Genomic DNA, 19,384 nt, shown 5'->3' with positions numbered 1-19,384 from the left:
TTGAAAATAAGTAATTTTTGTAATTATGATAATTGTTAACTGATACACCACTCCTAAACCTTAACTTCAGGTAACTTAATTGACGGTTGATCACTTTTTTCCAAATTTTAAAATCTTTCAGGAATCATTTTGTTAATAACAAAAAAGGGGTCTGCTACACATACAAGTAAAAAGGCCGTACAAGTTTTACAAGTTATCAGCCCAAACTTCATTAACACGCGCATTAACTCATTTTGAATGGAGCGTAACTACACGCGCCCCACTCAAACGGTTCCTCTTCGTCTTCTTCTTCTTCTTCTCTTCTTCTTCTTCTTCGTCTTCGTCTTCGTCCTCGTTCTCGTCCTCGTCCTCGCCCTCTTCTTCTTCTTCTTCTTCTTCTTCTTCTTCTTCTTCTTCTTCTTCTTCTTCGTTTTTTTTTCGATTTTCATGGTTTCTGAAATTCTTCTTCTTCTTCTTCTTGCTGCACGTTCTTCTTCCTCTTACTCTTCTTCTTCTCCTTTTCTTTCGTTTCTGTACGTTCTTCTTCCTCGTTTTCCTCTTCTTCTTCTTCTTCTTCATTTACGTCTTTTCTCTCTGTTTTCTCTTTTTTTTCGATTTTTCATGGTAAAATCATTTTTGAAGAAGAAGAAGCAGCAGAAGATGAGGAGGAGAAAGAGAAAGAGTTCTGAATTATGCATAAGATGTACTTCAACGAATTTTGGGTGTATTTTTTTAAATCCTTTGGGTGTATTTTCTGTAACCCTTTGGGTGTATTCCTACAATCGTTTGGGTGAATTCTTGTAACCGTTTGGGTGTATCTGACTTATATCTATGGGTGTATCTATGGGTGTATTTTTCATTTCAGAAAAAATGACAAGCATTACAGAAATACACCCAAACGATTACATAAAATACACCCAAGAGATTATAGAAATACACCCAAAAGATTACAGAAAATACACCCAAAGGATTTAAGAAATACACCCAAAATCATGCATAATTCAGAACTCTTTCTCTTTCTCCTCCTCATCTTCTGCTACTTCTTCTTCAAAAACGATTTCAGAGCTTGATGTCAAAAAACAATAGAAATCGAGAATAACGAAAAAAGAAAACAGAGAGAAAAACACGTAAATGAAGAAGGAGAAAGAGAAGGCAAGAAACAAAAGAAAAGAAGAAGAAGAGGAAGAGGAAGAAGAACGTGCAGCAAGAAGAAGAAGAAGGTAATGAAAACGTGCCGTAACAGTATGTGGAGGAACTAACGTCAACGACGAAGAACAAACCAGTGAGAAAGGAGGAGAAAAGAACGATCGAAAAAGAAGGAGAAGAAGAAGGGATGTAGCGCGTGTAAGGAACGTAGCACTTGCAACGAATTTTGGGGATTAGAGTTTAATTGGCTTGTAATACTTACAAGCCCTAATCGCTTGTAGGCAGAGTTTTCCCCTAACAAAAAGTACCAATTTATCAGCGTTAGAATCTTTCGGATATGCATTTGATATTTTTCTCTTTATTGTATAATTGTCAAAGTGAATTGTTTACATGGCATTTTCTCGTACCCTCTTCTGCTGATCGACAATCAACTTTAGGTTATAAAAATATATGCTAACCTTTCATAAAGCTTAGAAAACACTCCACTCGATACTCTCTATTTCATCAAAATGTAACATTAATCTCCTATCTTTTGTGAAATGTGGCTTTGGAAAGAATATAATAGATAAAAATTAGTGCAAAACATGACAAATTAAATGGTGTTGAGAATGAGGAACCAAATTGAATCTTTAGATGATATGACGGAAGTGATGAGAAGATGTGAGGGTGTTCAAAGTTTCTGGTCTCTTTTCTCTTTAATCAAGTGGGACACTGAAACGTATCCTATATATACTTCATAGCAACCTATTCTCATACTACTATATGTACGTATCTACTAACCAACTTCTAGTTTCTAACAAAAATCCCGTCCAAAGCTGCAATGTGACGAACTTGTCAGCTCGGGCACTAACTAAATAACTAGCCACTTTCATCTATTGTAACCATAGAACGATCATTCTAACAAGCCAATAATGCGATACCCCCGTCTCAAGCTGGAATCAGATACATCCATTCACCATTCCCAGTTTGCTATGACACTGCTCAAACATACTTGGGGCCAATGCTTTGGTTAGCATGTCTGTGGTTTGATTAACCATTGAAACTGGCAAAGGCTTTCTGACCTACTCTTGCCATTTATCCCTCACTTATGTGGCAGTCCATCTCTCTATTTTTTCTTTCGTACAAAACTGGATGGGCGTCAATATTTAGTGTACACTGGCTGTCACAGTATATAGCAGTCGGCTTCTCCAGCTTGATGTTTACTTCTTGCAGAATATGGATGATCCATTGAGCTTCTCTTATAACTGATGCCTTGTATTATGCTTTACACGCTGAGCTTGCTACAATGTTTTGTTTCTTACTCCAAGAAACAACTGAGGCTCCTAAGAAGAAAAAATAACATGATAAAGACTTTATATTATTTGGGCATATTTCCCGATCACTATCTGAAAAACCAGTTGGCTCTAAATCTGTTTGGGTCTTTGAAATGAAAATATCAATCCAAGAGCCAGTGCCCCTTTGAGGTACCTTAACAGTTTAATTGCAGCTCTAAAATGCTTGTTTGTTGAATGAGTTATGCTACGTGTACACTAAAATCAGTCACTAGTATAAAATACATGTTAGAATACAAATACACATTGAAAATAAATTAAACCACATGTATTTATACACAAATACATTAGTGGCTGATTTTGGTGTACAAATAGCATTTTTGTTATGGAATAGTCAAGGAATTGACTTAATCTTCTAACTGTATATCCAATCTTAGGTCTAGTATTGGTCAAATAACAAGAGTCTTCCAACCTTCTATCTTCAAATGTTGATGATAAAGAAGTCCTGAATTCTTTTAATGCTGAGTTGTGTAATCCATTGGAGTTGGTACTGATTTTACTTCAAGTAATCCATACTCCTTAAGTAGATAGAGGCAATACTTTAACACCATTCCCCTCTTTCTTCGAGCTACTTCTAAGCCTAAGAAAGCTTACAAGTCACCTCTATTTTATATACTGCCTATGGAAAAACTCTATTCTCATTAATGTTTAAATATCTATAAAGTAATGTCTAGCTTCTAACTGAAATGCCCTCCCAAAATTGCAACGCAACAAACTTTTCAGCTTAGCACTAACTGAAAAACTAATTACTTTCATCTATTCGACCCAGAGAACTACCATTCTAACTAGCCACTAATGACATTATTCTCACATATAAATATCATTTAATCTTTCGAGATTAATGTAATTTCACAAAAAATAATAATAAAAAAATCCCATAATAGAATGAAGTGTAATTTTGGGATACTTACAGGTATTCATTGGTATGTACCGGAAGTAAAATTGCAAAGGGAAACTGACAAATGAGATAATTAGGTAAAGCATGAAGAAAAAAACTCACCAAGACATAAATACAGACAAACTATAAGTCACATGTGAAAATAGCAAAATTTGAAACTGAAAAGAGTGGTAGTCCGTAGTCCCCTGAATGTTGCTTCTCCAAAATCCTTCAACAAGATATATCATCTGTACAGTTCCAGAGTCAACTATGATTTAACTTGGCCATAAAAATAGTTAATAAAAAAAATTGCACCTGTGCAGAAAAGTAATGATAAACAAAAATGCCCTCCAAAATTATTAGAGTAACTAGTTACACTCACTTATAACTTGAAATACCATCAAGAATTAGAAATTAGGCAGGTATCCCAGACCAGCCTCTACTTATGTAGCCATATCACCTCAATTGTGACATGGCCTTCTCAAAAATAAAATAATAAAATAAAAAATAAACCTGCTGTTGACGAAACATGCAGGTTTTTTTTTTTTTTTAAAAAAAAAAAGAATCAACCCCGGCAACAAACCAATAATAGAAGCCAGGGTTGGGGAAATAAATATATTTTTACACACAACAATACTATATATATGTATGCACAAAAGTATTAGCACTTGCAAATTTTGTATAGTGCATTGTAGGACAACAGCCACTAGCTAGAGCACCAGAGGCAATAAGAATAACTGGCTTTTTGTATTTCACTTGGAGCGTGCCAGTAAGAACCCAAATCCTGAGTTATCACGGATCATTGGAGGTGGCTCCACATCTGCTACTTCTATTTGCTGCATTGATTTGGAAATGTCATCCACTGAAAATGGAATGCTGCATCCACGTATTCAATGGTTTGAGATAAAAGTTATTACCAATAATAACAAGATAGGCAATGAAATGGTAAATTGTTATGTTCTATGTCATACCTGGAATCATCATCTAATAGGAAAGAACTGCTGACAGCATTGTTGGTGTCCTCAGACATGATGGCTCTCATGTTCGTAATAACCTGCATAACAAGGTGAGCTGCTCCGCGTTGATATTTATCGCATTCAGTTGTGTTTCTAGTTTCTACTTATGAATTGGGGAAAAGTTGTGCATTCAGCTAGAAATTAAAATGTTATAAACATGCCAGTCTTACTAAACTCAATCTTAACTTACTTCTGAAGACACACTATGTGTGCCGTATTTGTCGTCCCAGTACATAGTACTGATTCTGTATAACTGTTGTATACTGAGAACCTGCAAGACCAAAATATCATAAGTAGGAAGAGAATCAAATTGCGGTATATCAATTTACAGGTAGCTATAAATTGGAAAGGGGACACTCACTGGGCAGAGCTCCTTTGTTACTTCATTAAATGTCTTTTTGGGTTTCTGATGCAACACCTGAGATTAAGAATTGAATGGAAGATGAGCAATATTGATTTTTGTTTGTTTGTTTATTTGTTTGTTTGAATCTGAATTCAAGATTCTGTAAAACTGACTTACTAGGAATCCGACAGCCTGCCCAATATGTTTCAGTTCCTCCCAGGCTGAGCCAACATACTGTGCATGACAAATTCAGGTTATGATATAAATATGGAATAGAAGGAATGGTCTCAAATGGTTGATTGGTGCACACCTCATCAGTGGCCTCAATACACCATCTCTCTAATTCACCCAATCCTGCCTTTACATACTCTCCATTGCTGAATGAACAACACTCACGACGCAACAAAAGACTGGCAGTGATCAAATTAAATACATCAAAATGTTAGCATTCTTGTTGCAGCAATTTGACATGTAATATGAAGATACACATACATATACAGCGGAGGGAGCTTACCTGTTGAATAATTGAACATTAATGAAAGAGAATATCTGAGTGAACACCTTACGGACCAAGAAAGGGGGCACCTATAAAGCCAAAACTTGATTAATTAGGATTTTACTCGGGCAATGAAACTGTGTAATTTAATCACCAAGCTTTAGAACCCACATAATTTTCTTTCATTATCTTTAGAGCATTGTTTAAGCCGTTCACAATACTTTGCCAGTGAGCAATTAAAGCTTGTTGAGCAACTGCATTAGCACGTGCACGTCCTTTCACTAAACTTTGCCGTGAGGTCCTTGGAGCCTACAGTTGTTTTCATCATGATAAAAAGATAAATAAATAACCTGGATAAGTTACTCAAATAATTGGAAATATTAGCCACATCTTTCACTACTTGCATTGCATGCATGTAACTAATACTTTAAGCATTATAAAATAAATTTTCGTTTTCAAGATATGCAAAGAAGTCAGTCTAGGATTGAATTTTCTTTTCTCATGTTTGGATTACCACTAAAAGTCAAATAACATGATATTCAATTGTCCACTTCATTTGATTTCATATTGCTACAAATAGTAACCAGAGAAGATGAAGATGAAGATGATGAAGAAGAAGAAGTATCACCCATATTTGTATATATTCACGTTTCACCCATATTTTTCTAGTAGAATAATAAATAATTAAAAAAAAAATCAAACTTTCACAACAGAAGTATCAAAGTTTTAGCATCTGAGTAAATAAACATTTTCAAAGTGGAATAATCAACCATTTCCATGATAAACAATCAGCCACTACTATTTTAGAATATTTATTGGTATTTTGATTATAAATATGAATTTAGCTTGGTTATATTGTTTATGAAGTTTGATTATATATATGTTAAACAAGTATGATCATATTGCTGATTATAGGTGTGAATCTAGTTTTGATTATATCATTAATGAAGTTTGATTATAAATGTAACAATAACTGACTGGTAGTTGTTTTCATGTTTCATATAAATTATTACTAACAATCTACCTGGATGCACAATCCAAGTAACGGCGATATCTCTTTTTTCAGATTGTCTCTTATCATTCCATATACTTTTTCCAGGAAAGCAGTAAGCTGTTGCTTAAACAGAAGTGCTGGATATTTTGCTTCCACTTGCCGCAAATCATCCAATCTGCCAATCCCTCTATTATTTTGAACTGACACGGCACTTTGGGGAGATGCTCTTAGCCCCTGTAATTGTGGAGGAGAAAAAAATAACAAAAAGAGAAAAGATGACCAAATTAAATATTCAGGCAAAAGTAGTTCCACAAAGGATATGCCGTTACTTCATACTTGAGACATTCTTCCGAACATAGAAGACGATGCCGTTCTCCGCCGTTGGGGTGTTAAGCTAGCTGCTCCACTTGCTTTGAGAGTGCGTTGAAGTAGTGACAACAAAGTAGATGTATTAGACAACCAATATGCTATTATGTTATTATCATCCTGAGCCTTCAATAATGCAGAAGCTACTGTTAGTTAAATATTTCAAGTGTTTCCAGAAATAGATAGAAGTACTTGCAAAGGTACTATATCATTCAAGAAATGAGCAAGCTACCTCAACAACTGAAGCAATTGATTGAATGATACGGTCAAAGACACTTGTTCGTTCAGCTTCAAATGATCTCCAGTGAAGAAGACATTTATATATAAGACAAGCAGCAACAGGTTTGCCCCTAGAAAATCCCAAATCTTGTGAAATACATTTGATCAACAGCTCCTGGTTTTCCTGAAAAAGAAAGTCAAATTTTAAGAAGTATGGAGACACAAGGGAGAAATGGACTGAAATTTGCAAAGATAATCTTATATAGATATCACATGAAAAAGAAAGTCAAATTTTAAGAAGTATGGAGACACAATGGAGAAATGGAGTGAAATTTGCAAAGATAATCTTATATAGATATCACATGTACATATTTTTAGTTGTATCTAGCTAGCCACTCACTTGCTGTTTCTCATTTAGATGTTTTTGTGGTTTTCCCTCAGATTCAGGTTCACGTATATTTGATACAAGAGTCAAATCCTGAAACACATGGAAAACATGTTACAAGTTACCAAAGAAAGAGAGAAGGAAAAAAGGAGAAAAAAAGAAGACAAAGATATATCCATCAAAGCAAACAGTTCATCTCACCGATCCAATTTTTCCACCACCATTTATGGCTTTCCCATTTTCTGGTGTCCTCTGCATATTGTGCACAAAAATATTAAATCTTCATATCGCAAGCAAAATGACATCATTTTGTTTCTTACTTGAATAATTGTTGTCTTTGGTCTTGCAGATAGAGCTTTTCCAGTTGGAGATGCAGCTAGAGCTTGCTGACGAAGCACTTGATTTTCTGACTCTGCATTGGAGATTTTGTCCTCCAACCTATATCATAGAGTGTGTTTTTGAAGAAAACTTAAATGCATGTACAAGACTACTCCTTGGAGGATTATTGTGAATGGAAAGAGCTAGAAGGGCATAATGCATCCAGAGACATACCAAGAAAGAAGTAGATAAAAGCAAAGATCTACAACAAACAAAATCCTAAACATGCTAGTAATAATTTTTAGAACAGTCACTCTTTGGAAAAATGAGATGCAGTTTGCCCATTGGGATTTCTAGAATTGAGAACTGATAACTATAAAATTGGACAGGGAATAATGATGAACCTTCATGCCACCAAAAATGTATACACCCCTAAAAGGCCAAAAGTAAATGGAAAGATGACTTCCCCTTTCTCTTTTACTTTCTTAACTCCAGAGGCCAATGAATGATATTATCATGGAAGAAATGTGATGACATAAGAAACCAGGCGCCAAGATGCTTATCTTGACCCAGCTAGACAATGGAAATCCATCTCCGAATTTTCAATGCAATTTATGGAAAGTATAGAATGGGAACTTTGCACAACCAAATGAGCTTTTCTTCTCAGGAAGAAGTGTAAGCTGCAAGTAATTAGTAAAGAAGCAATAGTAACTGTATAGAACTTTACAGCTAAAGAATTTTACTAACCTTTGAATCATTTCTTGGAGTTGAACCACCTTGCCCTGGTAATCATCAACTTTCTTAACCAGCTCAATGTTTCTAGTTTCAGCTTCAGACTGAGCCTTTCTTGCCTCTTCTTTATCCTTCCTCTCCAATAGCAGTGATTCCTGTATGAAATATAAAGAGATTAGATCAGGACACTGAATACATTCCCAGTCATTTCTGGCCAATATAATAAATTTTAAGGTTCCTAATATAAATCAGTGATAACAGCTTCTGTCCCTTTTCTCTAGCTCAAGAGTTTAAATCCATCGCATCCCAAGCAAATAGAAACTAAGTGTAACAATAGAAGCTAGATGATTCCAATTTTAGTTGAATTCACCCATTGCAGGATGAACCATCTGACTATAATCAATAAATTTGGTGGGAGGTGAATGAGATCAAGGAATTCAGGAAAAACAAGACGATCAATCAGAGAAAAAAGTTAGCAGCATGGAGGAAAAGCAATTAACAATTGATAGATTGCTGGCTTTCTTAAAGAAAGCATCCATTTTCCTTTAAAAAAAGAAACTCATGAGGAACATTCTGGACACTTATGACAAGTAAAATGATAAGTATACAAGTGTTAATTGCATAATCAAAGATTGGTTACCTTCAACTTACTGACTTCAGCTATCAAGGAATTCATCTTCAGAGTATCTTGAATTATAACAGGAGTCTCCTTAATAACTGGAGGCGCTTCTTCAATGGCTTTCCGAGCTGCCTCACGCTCTTTGAGGACCATGGCATTTGCTTCTTCTACTTGTATTTGCATTGAACGCACAGCATCTTTTAACTTGGCAATGTCTTGTGCTTTTTCTTCCTCCAAATCAGTCTGTTATCAAATAAAACAAGATTGACACGTTCTTATGGGTGACAAAAATCACAATTTCATTATTATATCATATAATGTGGTTACCCTTAATCGCTTCTCAATTTGTAAACGCCATGTGAGTTCTTCAACACGCTTTTCTAGTTTGTTCTTTGCATCTTGAAGGGCGCCTGTTTCTCTTGCAGCCTAAATGAAGTTATGTAAATTGTTATTCACCACAGTAACATCTTGTAAAACAATGTATAGGACTAATCAACCACCATAAAAAACAAGAGCACAATTCAAACCATTTTAAGCTTTCTAAGTTCCCTCCTAGCAACCCTTCTTCTCCAACCACATTGGGTAACAATTGCTGCCTTTTGCAGTCCTTTATAGTAAGAATGTGCAATATGCCCTCTTAAATGAGCCTGAAGAGATTTTTCATCACCAGAATAAAAAGGAAAAAAATGAAATGAGACTGAAGAGATATCGCAAGAGACCACTAAGGCAAGGACAAATAAAAAAGTTGCATGATAATTTTAGTCTATAAACAATGCCAAAGGTCAGCAAGAACACCTGGATAAGAATAGCAGCCTTAGTTTGCTTCCGAAATCTAAACTCCTTGCGAGCCTTCATAGCCCTTAAACCTGTCTGCAATGTGATTGCGGATGATCGGGCTGTTATGTAAGATTTCCTGGCAAGGAATCCTTTAAAGTTCTTCTCTATTTTCAAAGCTGCTGCGTTGCGACGCAACTGCTCATATAGCTTCCGAGACAATATACCTATTTGTTATTGAAAATAACCATGAGAATATATTGAAATAGAAGTATATTCATAATATTCATATAGATAAACCCATATGTTGAAAGGAATATGCTTTAGGGGGAAAACCCAAATATTCAAATGCAGGATAACTTCTTGAAAGCCACAAAGAGAATATTCATGATGATTTGATGAAAGATGAAATATGAAATGTAGGTTCACCGAGTAAGAAAGGAGAATCAATTTTAAGAATAAAGGATTAAAGAACCTAATGACACTAAACACATTTACATAATTCACAACATTAATATTGTACATGCATGACAACTCAATGATACCTCGCAAATTAGATTGCAAACAAACTGCAGCTTGACGCAATTCAAAGAATTCCTTCCGTGCAACATGAGTTCTTATTTGTCTCTGAATGATTCTGGCTGCATTTCCAAGAACTTCTGCTCTTCTTGCATCCAACTCAGCCATTTGACCAGCTCTCAGGAAAACCTTGGTCTTGCCTATCTGTCAGACCACAGTAACTCTTGCGTGATTTTGGAGTTTACAAATCCATTTGCCTATATAAACTTCCTTGTGTTCACTAACTTACCAGATACAAAAATTAATCTTCAAGAAATAAGGATAACAAAAAAAAATTCAATTAGAAATTCAAGTGCCCATAAGATATTAATAAAGTGAGAAATTATGGAGAAATATCCGAACCAAAACTTTCAATTTAGTAGATGACATAAGAACTGTTCTATCATGCAATTAACTTTATACATCTCTATCCAACCATCAACCCTGGACAAGTATACAACATGATATAGTGGAAAGTTATTCCAACGGGTTCCATAAGAATATCAAAACATTTGGGCACTCCAGATGTTATCCAGAAAAGTTTTCCTGGGAACCCAAACTACCATGTATTGGTTATAGATCAATCAATGATCGACATATATGTGAATATTATCATTTATGTAGCATAGTATAGCTTGGCTAAGAAACTCATTTTTCAAGTAGTAGTTAATCACCTGATAACCTTTCATACCCATTTTATCAAGGATCTTTTGACATGCAACCTTGTCATCAAAGCTGAAAAAGAAAAATTAGAAATAGAAAAATAAGACAAGTTTCTTGAAATACAATGTAGAAATCATTTGCCAATTTGGAGATAGAAAAAAAAAAAAGAGAGAAACTAGGAGGTGTAATTTACTTTCCATCTAGAACTTCAGGGGCAAGAACACCAAATCGATTAAGAAACTCATAAAAGGTCCGTCTAGTAGGATATCCTGCACAGCTGATTCTAATAGCCTCGAGGACACCCTAAAGCAAATAACAAATAAACAAACACCAACTGTAAATGGCTGCCACTGAAGTTTCTCCTTGCATGTTAATTAAAAGGAAAGCTAATATTGACAAATATACACCATATACTCACACCACAGCGTAATTGTTGAATAATGTTGAGATTTTCAAAAATAGCAGGCTTGAGGACATTGTTTGGCTTCACACATCTGATATAGTGAGGTTCGGTTGAACTTAGGGTTTCCATCAATGACTGAAGTTGTAGCTGCACTTTCCAGGAACATGTGTCACTTGTCACAGAACATAAGAGCAAAATTTTCCAGATACTTACAACAGGGATGTCAAGGATTTTATTATCATGACTCAGATGAGGTTAACATTGGAATGCACACCTACCCTACATCATCATGGTTACTTTCTTTAATGAGGGAAACCAGAACTTTAAAAATAAAAATTAAAATACAGAGTTGACGGCATGTAGAATCAAAGTTTGATCTCAGTACGTGCTAATGAAACTTCAGACAACCAACAGAAATAAAATCCACCATCTAAGTTACAATCATGAATATCTTGGACTGGTAGTTAATATTTGTCAGAATTGCAGTTATAGAAACTGAGTTGACTTAAAAGATTAAACTGTTAGGACTGCAATGACATGTTTATTTCATGATCATTGTTATAATAAGGAAGGGCCAACTGCATCTATGGAGGTCATGTGAAAATTAAATTAATACATTTTGCCAACATAAAAGCAAAAGATTGATAGTAAAATGCAATATTTGCTCAAGTTTCAAGCATTTGCTTAAAATCAAGCCAACGTACATACTTTAGGATATAGTTTTTTACTATGGCATCACTCCTGGTGTTTCACATAAATAACTTAGTGCATCTAGTCAAAGAGATTAAAATCCCCTTCATTGAGATGTTCTAGTGTCAACAATATTTGTGCTCATTTTAAGATATCTTCTAATCCTTCTTTCTATGTTTTTCTACTAACTACGTAAGTTTTAATCTATTCTAGATGAACATGGCCGTGACACTGAACATAAGATCCCTATCTATTTATTCTTTCATCCTAATGCAAGGGAATCATAGTTCATATTTGATAAGTGTCTCTGGATAGAAATTACGAAGACGAGAAACAGAGACAAGAAAAAAATCGAGTCTCTGTCCTTGTCTCTATTCCTAGTCTTTGGGTGAATGAAAAATTGGCAAACATTGTCTCATGACAAAGACATTTTGCTTATTTCTCTATCTGTGTCCTTCTACAACAATTACCAAATGTGGGAATAGAGTTTCTCCAAAAGTAAGTGGCAAATGCTGAAATAAGTTAAACTTTACTTGCTTCAAGAAAGATCTCAAAAAAAGGAAGTAACAAGTAAAACAATACCTTAAAGCGAGACCCGATTGAGGAGAACTTGGATGATTTTGAAGACTCCTGTGAAGAAGGGGGGAATAGACCTGCCACAAATGAGCATCTTGAAGCTGTCAGCAGATCCTGATGTTCTGCAACCACATAATCCTTGTTTTTGTCAAGAAACATATCAGCCAGATATGTCACCTGGAAAATAAAAATAGAAGTAAAAAATTTGAAGGAGAAAAGATGTTGAACCAAAAGTTACAAATACATGTCACAAAGTTTATCAAGAAAAAGGACAAGCTTACATACCTCTCCTGCATAATGAGATATGGTAAAACTAGTCCTTGAAAGTTTTGGTTTGATAAAACGCTTGTTTTTGTTGAATGTCTGGTACAACTTCTGAGCAAATGTTTCATGTGTGGACTTAGGGAACATACTGTGTCAAAGCCAAACTGATATGAGTCCAACAAAACTACAATGTCCAGGCAATACCTGATGCATGTTCCCTACATATCCTAGTGAAAACAAATTGGGAATAGCACTGAAGTATAAAACTAAGATACTAAATGAAGTAAGTACAGAAAGTAATATTTAGAAAACCAAAGATATTACTATCAGCCACATACCAGGCCTCATCGAGGAGTGCAATTATTCCTCCAGGTTTCTGCAAAGATTAAAAAATGCAAGCATCATTGCATGAACTTCCTGTGAGGGAGTAACATAGATGGTATTTACGTGAAGTATGCCATTGAGGAAAAATTACAGAAACACTTATGTAATATTTGATATGCCATGAATTTACAATATATTTTTTTTCAAAAAGATACATTATTACTCATATGTTAACTGGTAATAAACAAACTACATACTTCAAACAGTATAAAAGAAAATAACAGTGCAGTAAGCAGTGGTAAAATGTAAAATACCTTCTCAATTAGATCCAAAACATCTTGGTTGTCAACAAACTCTATGTAGCTCCAGTCAATCTCTTCCTTGCTGTATTCTTCTTGTTCCATTTTAAAGACATGCTGCAACATTAAGTCAGGGGGAGATATATCGAGAGAAGGAATGAATTGCATTGCATAACATAATAGGTTTGAGAATGCCAAACCTGATTAAAATGTTGTTGCAGCTTTTCATTAGTAAAATTGATACAGAACTGCTCAAAACTTCAAGGGAACAAACTTATCAGATGCAAGACCATATACAAACAATATACGCCCAGATGAAAGCTAGCTTACCTATTGAACTTAAAACTTTCAAACCCATAGATATCAAGAACTCCAATGATAGACTTTGAAATTGGATCTTGCCCAATTGAATTATTAATCTTCTCCACAAGCCTAAAAACAACAGTGAGAAGTCAAATAAGAATCTAGAAGAAGTGAAATTTAGAGAAGCCATTGACTTTTTTGTTTAATAAAATACAAAGATAGCATTGATCCATTCACATAACCTTATGTTCCTCATGAACAACCAATAACAAAAAAGTTCAATGAGCTATTGCGAGTTTATTCCAACAATTAGATAAATTATTTCATTCTTTTACGTTACACTTGTATCTAATCAGCCATATTCATAATAGATAAACAAATTTAAAATGAGAGTGCATTCGGATAAAGCATTTAAAGGAGGGAATGTATTTATTAAGAGTATTTTAAATCCTTTAACAGGATATCATTTGTTTAGATGTTGATAAAAAGAATTTTACAAATCCCAAGCATTTTTATGAGGTATTTTGTTTAGTTCAAAACAAAGAACATAAGGCACCCTCATAAGAGAGGGAATTCTCAAAATTTTTTATTTTGTTTATCTTCTCTTCCTTTAACATTTGATTGGTTGTAAGAAGGAGATAATTGTTCTGAAACTCGCCACATGTATATCCCATTTCACATTTTCTTGTTGCACATACAAACAAGATATTTTAAAAGGGTGATTCTAGTATGTCTATGCTATAATGGCTATAATGTTTTAAAAAGTGTTGCCAAAATTAAAGTTACATTTTTTATTATTTAGCAACACTTTTTAAAAAGTGTTTCTAAAAAAAAGTGTTACCAAAATGGAAAAAAAATGTGACTTTAATTTTTTAAAATACTTGCATAGTCACTATAGCCATCATAAACATATGCATACTAGAAGTCACCATTTTAAAATTGCATGTAATTGAATTATGACAATTTAACTACATAATATTTTAAATTCTTCAAAATTTTAAATACTCTATTCAAACACATTCAGGAAAATTTAGTCCTTATGCAAGAAAAGAACTGTTTAAAGACTAGAAAATGTAATGACTTGAGTTATAGCTAATTGTAGTAGTTCTCTCACATTAAATAATTAAAAAAAAATTCCCTATTTCTTGCACACAGAGACTGGATCTATATGAGACTACATTGCACACAGACAAATAGAAACAGTCTTCACAGTTTCATTACCAATCAAACAAACGGGAATAAATGGTTTTAGCTAATGCATCCCTGCTACCAACAGCTGCAACAGGATCCAGGGTTCTCGTAATGACTTCCTCAGGTGTTATCATGACACGCTTGATCAGTGCATCCTCCAAGCTCTTAGCATCACACCTACAATAATTATATATGTTAAACTGTCCAGAATATATCAATGAGTCCACAGTACATAAATGAATATAAAATTCACAAAATTAGTATATTGGAGGCGTACTGGAGAAGTTCGGCAGTTGTACTAAGATGGAACCTAGACTTCTCATCTTTGATGACAGAAGAATCAATCTCCTCTCCTTTTGAAAATTCAACATTTCCAAGGTGCAGTATTGCTGCAACAACCCTAAAAATTGCCTCCTGAAACATATAGCTAACAACAATAAATCAACCTCCAATGGAAATTTTTCATTGCATTAACAAAATTGGTTCAAGAGGACTAACTTGCTCTTCCTCACTTATTCCAACAACATCCATTGCCCTACGAGTTGCAATATACTCATTGGTATCATCAACTCCATCCAGTTCATAGCATTTGGATTGATTTAAGTAATGGAATGAACTAGGATTTCCCAACTTATACTTCTCTTTTACCTACAAAAAAAGAGTTAAATCACTAAATAGGACTCCTAAAAAGATATGATCCAATCACTGGGGAAAACGCAAAAGGGAGCATGTTTCAACATCGAGCAAAAGGATTTTAACCTCAGTTGGAGCTGCACAAAGAAGATAAAAGCAATGGTAGTTTCTCTCAGGATCTGAGATTTGACAAACACGGGACCTTTCGAGCAAGTAAGTTCTTATAGCTGCACCGGATATCCTTCCCTTGTTGTCAAATTGGATCTCAACAAATTTACCAAAACGACTGCATGTCAATATCAGGGATGTTATATAGAATATGATTTATGAACAAGAAAAAATATATAATCCACTTTTACTTATATTATTATATTTCACATGGTTTCCAAACAGTGCAAGGTAAGGATGCCTATTTCACCCACATAATAGGTCAAAACCTTCCCTGCACACAGCACATTGTGGGAGCTAAAGCATGAGGCTGCCTGCCCTATGCAACTGTATAGTATTGTGCAACATAATACTAACAAGCAGAACCCTAAATTCTAATATAAACTACTGATGAACTTATCCGAACCATCTTATTCGCCTACCATTAGTGACCATGGTTTGAACAGAGTAAAAAATTATGAAAAATATACAATGTCTCTTCACTTGTTAAAGTAAAACAATCAGAATCACCTCCCATAAATTCTTTTTTTTTTTTTACATAGTTTTATTGAAAATACCACGCAGTGTTAAATAGTCTCACCTTGAATTATTGTTCCTAACTGTTTTTGCATTGCCAAATGCTTCAAGAACTGGATTAGACTGCCAGTAAACAAAATACAGAAACAAAGGTAATGAAACAGCTTCCGTGCTTGCAAAAATCCCTATATAACTAATAAAGTTTGCAAGAAGGAAATATAATTCAGGTTGAACATCCTGAAAGACATGCAAAAGATGGAGTATCAGAGAAAATTGAGGCTTCATCATACTTCTAGAACTTGTTGTTCAACTGTACGCCCTTCTACTCCAGAACGGCCCCCAAGGTAAGCAAGATATCGCATAAGCATCTTTGTTGTCTCTGTCTTACCAGCGCCACTCTCACCACTAACCAGGATTGAGTTACTTTTTCCTTCATTGATCATCGCCCTAACAAATTTAAATATGAAATAAGTAAACCATGTAACAGAAAACCAATGACACAAGCATCTTTAGTTACCTGTATGCAACTTCTGCAACTGCAAAAACATGGGGACTCAACTCTCCAAATGTAGCACCTTTATATTGTTCCATCATATGTGTATCATATAGATGCGGTAACCTTTGAAATGGGTTCACCGCAATCAAGATATTGCCAGTATAAGTCTACAACAATGTTAGAGGAGAAGCAGGTTGGTTGGTTATACAAACTATTTCAGCACTAAGCAGAATAATGGAAATATGTGTATCTTACATAGATTTCATTGAGTTCGTATCTGGTTGCCAAGTTATGTAGAACTCCTGGCTCATGCAAGTATGAGAGTTTTGTCATGTCATCTACACCTCCAGGAGGAGCTTCATTATCCTTGGGAAAAACCTTGGAGATAGTTTTGACAGCCTGAAACCAGATTTTCGGTATTTTAAATTGTCATTGTAAGCCGTATGCTGATTTCTCTATTTACAGGGTTAAACAACAAAAACATAGTCATATTAATTATATACGGATAAGTTAGGATTTCTGTAACTAAAGAAATAAAGAAATAAAGTAAATAGCCAAGGCACAATTGATTAGATGATATAGCAAATGAGACATTTAAGCAATTCAAGAAAGCCCTTGTGTAAAACACAAATCCTGAAAGTGATCTATCTAACCCAGCCAGATTAGTACTGAATATAAAGATACAATAACATAAAAACAGTATATAAAATTATAAAGTAAAAAATCTGCTAGACAATTTTCACACACCGAGTATAGGTGATTTGACTAACCGTTTTCCCATTTGTCAAGCGAACATGCACTTCTTCGCCACTGATCTTAGAAACTTCTCCATCAATCCATGCTTCTGTGGGATCTTCAACCCAGACATGAGACCCTACAATGATGTTCACTGATGCAGACTGCAACAGCAAACACATTAGACATTGCAAGCGGACATATAAATCAAGAGAACCAGTGCTGCCGTTCGACAGCATCAACCAGTGGAAACATACTAATTTCAAAAGAATTAGATACAAGCTATAAATTAGATATTGAAAAATTTAAAACATTATATAATAATATAATATTATTTCCTGTTAAGCTTAATATTCCTAGAAGACCTACATAAATTTGTATGGATTAAGTAGTTGTCTAATCCTGAGCACTGGGGGGCAAGGATGATAAAATCCAATATTGCCCTTTGAGTCCTAGATAACCTTTATATTTCATAAGTGATTAGGATTTCATTCTAACACGAACTAGCTTTTAAAATTTAGTCTGACTGGAATATAAGATATAAAATTTATTGCCCACCTTTATGGCTTTATACGTGTAACTTTCTGGAAAATTGAAACTGCATCTTGATCATCAAATTATATCCATATCACACATGAAACACTAGTTCATTTCAAATGGTTACTTCTTGTTGGTGAAATTGTGAATATAACTTGTTTACTTTAAGTTTTAGTTTCCCTCCAACTCCAACGACTTCATTTGGATTAGTAGGATTAGGTGGAAAAGTCTAAGCTCAGGTTTCGAACTCTCAATTCTATTTCCAATTACTAATCTTTCTAACAATACTCAACTATATACAAAAAGTAACATCTCTCATATCTATATGTATTCACCAGTCACTACAATCTAACATCGCACACGATCATCGATCACTTAGCAATGCAAATATATCCAATTATCCAGTATCACAATTTTCCTTCATTTCTTCAATTAAAAAAAAAAGTTCAAAATTTCGCCGGAAACACGCGAATGTCAAAGCAGCTAGTTATGAAACAGAATCACACACATATCCCAAGCACACACATATAAAAATAAAATAATAATAATAATAAAAAGAACAGTTCAAAATTAAATATAATCTGCGGGTCCAAGATTTTCAACGACGCAGCTCCAATAGTCAAAGCAAATTCAACAACCAATCAAAATATTCGGCACGTGATCAGAAGAAAAAAGACGAGTTACCATGGCGATTAACGCGGAGCGATCTTCCGAGTCAACTCATCCGAGGCCGAACCGAATCCAGCTGAGAAACGGAACTCGGCGAGTCAGATCGGAGAAGTGAAGGGAATCGAATTGAGAGAGAAGGAGAAGAAGGTGAAAATTTTGAAGCGGTGGAACTATACGATAACAATAACGAGTAAATAATAATATAATTAATAATTAATCAGAGGGATATACCCAAGGTTATAGAAAGAGAAAGGATATCAGAGAGAGTCTAGTTTTTATGTCAGTTTTTTAATTCGGTCATAATTTGGTCACTGGAACACACTCGCAAAAGTTTTAAGACTTCAAGCTTCTGCAGCCTCTGTTTTGTTGCTGCCGCTTCGTCTTTCTCCTTTGCTATCTTTATAATTTTCTTTTATTTTAAATCATTATTTATTTAATTATTTTATTTTGAAAACAAAAAAATTACATCAATTTGTTGTGATTGTGAGATGGCATGGGCTAGGCATTTAATGACATGCAAAATGAAAATACACGAAATAATAAACAGCGAAATTGTGGTTGTCTTGTTTTACAGTGGTTGATATATTTACATTTGAAATGTTGATTAATTTAAATATTTATTTATTAAGGAATAGTGAATTAGTGATGTATTTATTTATAGGAAGAGGAAAGAAATGTATTTTATAATATAAGTATTTGAAGTCACAATTTTGTAAATCTGACAAGAAAAAAGTCTGAGTCTTGGTCTTAGAGAACGAAAAAGT

General features: G+C 34.4%; 1 protein-coding gene across 2 annotated transcripts; it reads right to left on the bottom strand.

Annotated features, from left to right (window-relative positions):
* Nucleotides 1–3,661: 3,661 nt before the first annotated feature.
* LOC112790478 (myosin-17) lies at nucleotides 3,662–19,012 on the bottom strand. 2 transcript variants are annotated; one of them, XR_011879890.1, is made up of 40 exons: nucleotides 18,852–19,012; nucleotides 18,636–18,696; nucleotides 17,450–17,578; nucleotides 16,935–17,078; nucleotides 16,701–16,846; nucleotides 16,474–16,630; nucleotides 16,248–16,306; nucleotides 15,626–15,785; nucleotides 15,365–15,514; nucleotides 15,144–15,280; nucleotides 14,897–15,043; nucleotides 13,703–13,804; nucleotides 13,573–13,630; nucleotides 13,388–13,489; nucleotides 13,088–13,125; nucleotides 12,771–12,897; nucleotides 12,492–12,662; nucleotides 11,235–11,366; nucleotides 11,010–11,119; nucleotides 10,828–10,888; nucleotides 10,141–10,318; nucleotides 9,617–9,822; nucleotides 9,349–9,468; nucleotides 9,149–9,247; nucleotides 8,843–9,064; nucleotides 8,218–8,357; nucleotides 7,473–7,590; nucleotides 7,354–7,404; nucleotides 7,168–7,245; nucleotides 6,781–6,951; nucleotides 6,519–6,674; nucleotides 6,213–6,416; nucleotides 5,360–5,497; nucleotides 5,207–5,277; nucleotides 5,003–5,102; nucleotides 4,870–4,926; nucleotides 4,711–4,767; nucleotides 4,540–4,620; nucleotides 4,305–4,404; nucleotides 3,662–4,209 (listed from the first exon to the last, which is right to left on the bottom strand). XR_011879890.1 is itself a non-coding variant. In XM_025832900.3 (40 exons), exons 2-40 carry the CDS (start codon nucleotides 18,636–18,638, stop codon nucleotides 4,086–4,088), a joined length of 4,587 nt encoding a protein of 1,528 aa, XP_025688685.1. In that variant the 5' UTR covers nucleotides 18,639–18,696; nucleotides 18,852–19,012; the 3' UTR covers nucleotides 3,662–4,085. The 2 variants fall into 2 exon arrangements, 1 of the variants encoding a protein (XP_025688685.1); XM_025832900.3 differs by having other exon boundaries at nucleotides 4,305–4,387.
* Nucleotides 19,013–19,384: the final 372 nt, after the last annotated feature.

The sequence above is a fragment of the Arachis hypogaea genome, chromosome 3 (genome assembly GCF_003086295.3).
Source record: "Arachis hypogaea cultivar Tifrunner chromosome 3, arahy.Tifrunner.gnm2.J5K5, whole genome shotgun sequence".
NCBI lineage: Eukaryota > Viridiplantae > Streptophyta > Magnoliopsida > Fabales > Fabaceae > Arachis > Arachis hypogaea.
The sequence above is the reverse complement of the archived record's forward strand: the minus strand, read 5'-3'. Positions and strand labels throughout refer to the sequence as shown.

Excerpts from the sequence above, each read along its gene's own strand:
- LOC112790478 (XM_025832900.3), bottom strand. Across the intron at positions 16,307-16,473 it reads TTGAACAACAAGTTCTAGAA|TCTAATCCAGTTCTTGAAGC; the intron begins GTATGATGAAGC and ends GTTTACTGGCAG. Across the intron at positions 4,621-4,710 it reads TAACAAAGGAGCTCTGCCCA|GTTCTCAGTATACAACAGTT; the intron begins GTGAGTGTCCCC and ends TTGGTCTTGCAG.